Here is a 6,404-nt window from a genome sequence, read left to right on the forward strand (position 1 = left end):
ACCCAGCGCCCCAGGAGCTGCCGGGCTGGAGCCCCAGGCTGAGCCCAGGAGCCGGAGGCTGGACAGGGCAGAGAGGTGCCCCTGGGACACCCCAGCCCCCGGCAGCTCCAGGCTGGGGGGACTGGAGGGCTGGCAGGACAGACGGACCTGGGGGTGTTGGGGGGCTGAACACCAGCCAGCAGTGTGCCCAGGAAAGCCAAGGGCATCCTGGCTTGTGTCAGCCCCAGCGTGGCCAGTAGGGCTGGGGAGGGGATGGTGCCCCTGGGCTGGGCACTGGGGAGGCTGCAGCTGGAGTGCTGGGACCAGTTCTGGGCTCCTCAGCACCAGAAGGACATGGGGGGCCTGGAGCAGGGTCAGGGGGCTGGGGCAGGGTCAGGGGGCTGGAGCAGGGTCAGGGGGCTGGGGCAGGGTCAGGGGGCTGGGACAGGGTCAGGGGGGCTGGAGCAGGGTCAGGGGGCTGGGGCAGGGTCAGGGGGCTGGGACAGGGTCAGGGCTGGGGCAGGGTCAGGGGGCTGGGGCAGGGTCAGGGGGCTGGGGCAGGGTCAAGGCTGGGGCAGGGTCAGGGGGGCTGGGGCAGGGTCAGGGGGCTGGGGCAGGGTCAGGGGGCTGGGGCAGGGTCAGGGGGCTGGAGCAGGGTCAGGGGACTGGGGCAGGGTCAGGGGGCTGGAGCAGGGTCGGGGGGGCTGGAGCAGGGTCAGGGGGCTGGGGCAGGGTCAGGGGGCTGGGGCAGGGGCAGGGGGCTGGGACAGGGTCAGGGGCTGGCCCAGGCTGCCCAGGGAGGGGCTGAGTCGCCCCTGGGTGTGTTTGCAAAGGGGAGATGAGGTGCTCAGGGCTCTGGCTCAGCTCAGGGTGGGGATGGTTGGGCTGGGTGAGCTCCAGGGGTCTCTCCCAGCCCTGGGACTCGGGGATCCTGTGGGGGTCCCAGGGGTTTTGCTGCCGAGGGGTGACGAATCCCCCTCCTGCCCCTTAGGAGGAGGAGATGCCAAACCCAACGTCCCCAAAATGAAGCCGAGTCCTGCAGGAGACCAGGAGGCAGCAGCAGACGGCGGCTGTGCGGCCACCGCCGCGGCTCAGAGCGGCACCACCGCTGGCACCCTGACCCCCGAGGGACCGGTGCCCCGCGGCAGCGCCGGGACACGCACACCGAGGAGGTAACGGGGTGACAGACGGGCAGGGGATGGGGTTGGGGGTGAACCAGGCTGGTTGTGGTGACCTCACCCAGCCACTGGCTTGTGGTTCTTCCCAGCGCCGAGGACGCGGCAGAGGTACGGCCGGCCTGTGCCGTGGAGACCCCGCCCCGCGCCGCAGCCGCCGCGGCACCTCCGGAACGTTCTGGTGTGGAGAAAACCCACCAGAGACGGAGGTTTGGTGCTGCCAGAGGAGTGATGGCAGCACCTTGTTCCAGAGGGGAGGAGGCGCCGGCGGCGGCAGAGGCGCCACGTTACCGGAGGCAGCGCCGGAGACGGATTCACCCCAAGGGGCAGGAGGGGATGGGGTGATGGCGACCGGAGAGCGGGATGGAAGCGCCGGGGAAGAGCTGGATGCCCAAAGCCCAACTCACCGTGGCGGTGACGGTCCCGACTGCAGCCACGCAGCGCCGGCGACGCCGGAGGAACCTGACCCACAGGGTGAAGAGGGGGCTGACCGCAGCGAGCTGGGTGACCACAGCCAGGAACCGGCACCTGCACCCGTTGCCTGTGCTGAGGAATCCGGCGCCGTATCCACCGGGGTGGCTGGAGAACAACTGCAGGCAACCGGTACGAGCGAGGCAGCGAAGGACGCGGCTGAACCCCGGTGCAGCCCGGCCGACGCCGGTATCGCCACAGAGGATCTGGGGGTCGGCCCCCCGTTGGCAGAGCCCAAGGTGGAGGGAGACCCGGCTGAGCCGGACAGCGCGGGCACCACCGGCACCGGTAGCCAACCCCGGAGCGGGAACGCGTCCCTGGCGCCAAGCGCGGCACCGGATCCGGCCGTGGTGGTTGGCGGGGATCCGGCAGGTGGGAGCGGAGCTGGTGGCCTGGTGGAGGAACACGGTGCGGAGCCGGCACGCAGCGCCGAGCCCGCGCTGAGCCTGGACGCGCCGCCTCCCGCTGGCTCCGGTGCGGCCATCGCCGAGAGCCTTCCGGCTGGGACGGCGACGCCAGAGCCAGTTCCCACCGGCATCACCCACCCTCCTGCCACAGACCCTCCTCAGGATGAGCCCCGCGCCGCCGCCGCCACCGCGGAGCAGCCGGATCGGTGCCGCGTCGCCGAAGGGAACCACCTGGAGCTGCCACCGCAGCAGGTAACACCCCCCCCACCAAAACACCCCCCTGCCCCCAAATCCCACCAATCACCAGGAAAAAGGGGAGGGGGGAACGAGGCCTGAATCCCCCTCCCAACCTCAGCAGCCCCCTGGGTGTGCACCGCGTGCCGAAGAGGAGACCAGCCCGGCGCAGCCGCGGTGAGCAGCTCACCCGTTCCATGGGACGCCAAGGGGCGGGGGGGATGGTGAGGGGTGAAGCCCTTTGTTTTAAGTGAAGAAACGCTGAGTTTGGCCAATGGAAAGTTCTGGTTTCCCCTCCCTGCCCAGGGACGAGGGGACGGAGGCGTCGCGGCCGCCGGCCCGGTGGGACGACGCGACCGACGTGGTGCGCGGGCTGATCCGGGAACTTTCCAGCCTCAAGTAAGAGCCGCCCCGCGGCGCCGCCGAAATCCGGGGTGGAGAGGGGAGGGATGGGAGAGGAGGGGACAGCCGGCACCGCGCCGCAACACCGGGACGGGGCAGGGGGATGGGGGGCTGTGGGGTGACAACAGGCGCCCGCTTCCTGCTCACCCACCCACCCACCCACCGCAGCCGCCTGGCCATGAGCGCTCACCGGGGCCTGGAGGTGCTGAGGAGGCCGAAGCCGCGGCGGAACCGGCGGCCGGCGCCCCGGGACACGGTGAGGAGGTGGAAGGAGACATAAAGCCGGGGTCGGAGCCGGATCCAACCACAGCTCGAGTCTTTATTAACCAACTGGTTGCCAATAAACACCTTCCCAACGCCAGAAACAACCGGTAACAACCCAACTCCGCGTTGCCGGAGCTGCCGGTAACCGTCCCGCCACCGGAACCGCCCGCGGGGGGTCGGTGAGGAGCCGGCGCTGCCCTCGGCCACCCCTTGGGATGATCAAAACCCACCAAACCAACCCAAAACTGAACTGAACCCAACCACCAACGTGTCTCCCCCTCTCCCCTGGGGGGGTTTCGCCGCGGTTCCCGGTAACGGTTCTCACCAAGAACCGCTGCTGCCACCTGGCTTCACCAGCTGGGGAGTGGAACTGGGGAGACTGGTTTTGATAGGAAGCCCCATCTGAGGTGGTTCATCCCTGGAGGAATCCAGAGCCGGGCAAAGCAGAGCCAATCCCTGGAAGAGAAACCGGGAGAGGTGGGAGAGGAGCACTGGGGCAACTGGGAGAGGAGCACTGGGGCAACTGGGAGAGGTGGGAGAGGAGCACTGGGGCAACTGGGAGAGGTGGGAGAGCACTGGGGCAACTGGGAGAGGAGCACTGGGGCAACTGGGAGAGGTGGGAGAGGAGCACTGGGGCAACTGGGAGAGGTGGGAGAGCACTGGGGCAACTGGGAGAGGAGCACTGGGGTAACTGGGAGAGGTGGGAGAGCACTGGGGCAACTGGGAGAGGAGCACTGGGGCAACTGGGAGAGGTGGGAGAGGAGCACCAGGGCTTCCCCCTCCCTCCATTACCTCCCCTGGATCCCACTCCCAGTTAACCTGAGCGCTCGGCATCGCGGATGCGGCACGCGGCGTCACCAGGAACCCGGCGTCGTGCCGCCTCACCCAAAGCCCCCAGCTCAACCAGAGCCAAACCCCCCCACCCCCACCCCTCCCCCCATCCCCAAAACCCCTCCAGGTTCTGCTGAGCCGAGCGATCCACCCCCCCACCCTCCCCCCCACCAAACCCCACTCTGGTACCTCCGGTACCGCCGGGATCTCTCCGCTTCCCGCTACTTCTTCTCCGCCGTCGCGGCGCGGCCGCTCGCCTCACGCCTGCCGGCTGAGCTCCGCGCCGAGCGGCTGTAGACGGAGGTGTAACCGCGGCGGGTGAGGGGGCAGAAGCGCTTGGTGTGCGCCCGGTCCTGGGTGGCTCCGCACTGGGGGCAGACGTAGTTGCGGAGGACGGGGCACTGGACGCGGCCGCCGGCGTCGCGCAGGCTGTGCCCGCTGTACACCTGTTTGGCTTCGCCGTTGTGCTTGCAGAAGCCGCAGAGGGATTTTGCCGGTGCCGGCGCCGGTGCCGTGGGCCCCACGGTGGGGGGTGAGGCTGGTTTGGTGATGGCAGCGGTGGTGGTGGCGGTGGCGATGGTGGCGATGCTGGTGGTGGTGGTGGTGGTGGTGATGGCAGCGGTGGTGGTGATGATGGTGCTGGTGCTGGTGGTGGTGCTGGTGGTGATGATGGTGCTGGTGGTGATGGTGGCGATGGTGGTGCTGGTGGTGGTGGTGCTGGTGGTGGTGGTGGTGCTGGTGGTGGTGGTGCTGGTGGTTCTGGTGGTGGTGACGCCGGGGTCTTGCGGTAACGCCGCCAGCACCGCAGCCAGGCCCAGGTAGTCGTTCCACATGTCGAAGGCGGCGCCGCGCTCCACCCCGCGCCGCGCCCCGGGGTGGCTTTGGGGGGCAGGATGAGGGTCCATGTGCCGCCTGCTGCTCCGGCAGCACCAGGAAGGGGCCAAACGCTGCCGCCGCCTCCCAGGGTCAGCTCCCTCCTCCCCCTCCCGCCCCCCCCCCCCCCCCCAGCCAGGCGCCTGGAGCCAACGCGTCTGCCCCGAGGGGGTGGGGGGTGGGGTGGGGTGGGGGGCGTCTGCGCCTCTCCCCCTCCCCCGGTACAAGGGGGCCGCTGCCGAACCCGCCGTCGCGGTGCCGCCGTCACCCTCACCGGCGCTGAACCCCCCTTGGTGCCAAACCCCAGCGGATTTGGGGGTTCCACCCCATTTTGGGGGGGGTGGGGGTCTTGCAATCACCCCCTCCCCTCCCCCAGCACCACCCCAAACTCACCAGGCGCCGTCCCCGGCACCCACAGCCCCGCGCCGGGCGAGTTGGGGCCACAAACACCATTTTTGGGGCGAAACCAGAGGGTTTACACCCCCTTCCCCCCCAAACCCCCCCTCCCGCCCCCGGGGAGAGCCGGGAGCGCCGGGAATCACCCGCTAACAGCCGGCAAATCCCCCCCACGCCCCCAGCCCCGGGGCGGCTCCGGGATGTGGCTGTGCCGGTGACCGGGGAGGTGGGTTTGGGGTCACCCCGGGGTGCTCCCGGCACCCAAATCCGGTGGGTTGGGGAACGGGCCGGAGCGGAGCTCCCGGTGCCGGACCGGGGCTGTGGCGGTGGCACCAGACTGGGGCTACGGCTCCACTACCCAACTGCGGCTACAGCGGCGTCACCGAACTGGGGCCTATGGTGGTGTCACCAAACCAGGGCCCATGGCTCCGTTACCAAACCAGGGCCTATGGCAGCATCACCGAACCGAGGCCTATGGCGGCGTCACCGAACCAGGCCCTACGGTGGTGTCACCGAACCCCGGCGACGGCGGCATCACCAAACCGGCCCGACGGCGCCGCGGGCAGGTGGCGTCAGCGGTTGTCCCGGCCGCTCCGACGGGCCACGGGGCACACGCAACGGTCGATGGTTTCACCTCAGCCAGAAAACTCACCGACAGCGTTGAATGTTCTCCGGAGCCGCCGCGTGACGCCGGCACAGGCGCCGGGCAGAGCGCTGGCGCTCTTCCCCCAGGCCCATCCCCGGCGAGGGGCTGGGGTGCGTGCTGAGGACTGGGAAGGGATGTGCTGGGCCGGGCTGTGCCATCACCGTATCCTGCTGTGCCGTCACCATGCCCGGCTGTGCCGTCACCATACCCGGCTGTGCCGTCACCATACCCGGCTGTGCCATCACCGTACCCGGCTGTGCCATCACCATACCCGGCTGTGCCGTCACCATAGCCAGTTGTGCCATCACCATACCCTGGTTGTGCCGTCACCGTGCCCCTGGCCGGTGGCGGAGGGAGGGAGCGCTGGCTGAACAGGCCCCAGCGCCCCAAAACCGGGGAGGCGGGGACACCGCTGGGGTCACTGTCTGCGCCCCCCACCCCCCCTTCACCCCCACCCCTCCGAGGGGCTCCCCAGCCCGCCCGGTGCCCAGCGGCTCGTAGTGACGTCACGGGGCACCCCCCAAGCAGACCCAGGATGGGGGATGGGGGGGAGGTTGGGGGGGGGTTGAGGGGGGGGGAACCACCCCAAACTGCCCCGGAAGGGCAGAGAACGGGGGGTCCTGCGGGGGCGGCCCCGGGGCTGCCGGGAGGGGCTCGGTCAGCGCCCCTCACCCCAACCCCCGCCTCGGGGGGGGGCCCGGGGGGCTCGGGGGGGGTTCGGGGGGG

The 6,404-nt window shown here is 70.3% G+C and overlaps 2 protein-coding genes and 1 long non-coding RNA gene across 3 annotated transcripts; 2 read left to right on the forward strand and 1 right to left on the reverse strand.

Moving 5' to 3' along the window:
• Positions 1-1,109: 1,109 nt before the first annotated feature.
• Positions 1,110-1,645, forward strand: LOC311204241. Its single transcript, XR_014618012.1, has 3 exons — positions 1,110-1,151; positions 1,247-1,265; positions 1,406-1,645. It is a non-coding gene; the product is annotated as an uncharacterized lncRNA (long non-coding RNA).
• A 550-nt stretch (positions 1,646-2,195) lies between these two features.
• Positions 2,196-2,973, forward strand: BRME1 (break repair meiotic recombinase recruitment factor 1; the record flags this gene model as incomplete). The annotated part of the gene is made up of 5 exons (XM_084280689.1): positions 2,196-2,199; positions 2,256-2,284; positions 2,388-2,443; positions 2,573-2,665; positions 2,837-2,973. The coding sequence occupies 5 exons, from the start codon at positions 2,196-2,198 to the stop codon at positions 2,946-2,948; spliced, it is 294 nt and encodes a 97-aa protein (XP_084136815.1). The 3' UTR covers positions 2,949-2,973.
• A 21-nt stretch (positions 2,974-2,994) lies between these two features.
• On the reverse strand, positions 2,995-4,668 carry NANOS3 (nanos C2HC-type zinc finger 3; the record flags this gene model as incomplete). The annotated part of the gene is made up of 3 exons (XM_084280694.1): positions 2,995-3,388; positions 3,953-4,485; positions 4,537-4,668. The coding sequence occupies 2 exons, from the start codon at positions 4,666-4,668 to the stop codon at positions 3,985-3,987; spliced, it is 633 nt and encodes a 210-aa protein (XP_084136820.1). The 3' UTR covers positions 2,995-3,388; positions 3,953-3,984.
• Positions 4,669-6,404: the final 1,736 nt, after the last annotated feature.

Source organism: Gallinula chloropus (genome assembly GCF_964237585.1).
Source record: "Gallinula chloropus genome assembly, contig: HAP1_SCAFFOLD_412, whole genome shotgun sequence".
Classification (NCBI taxonomy): Eukaryota; Metazoa; Chordata; class Aves; order Gruiformes; family Rallidae; genus Gallinula; species Gallinula chloropus.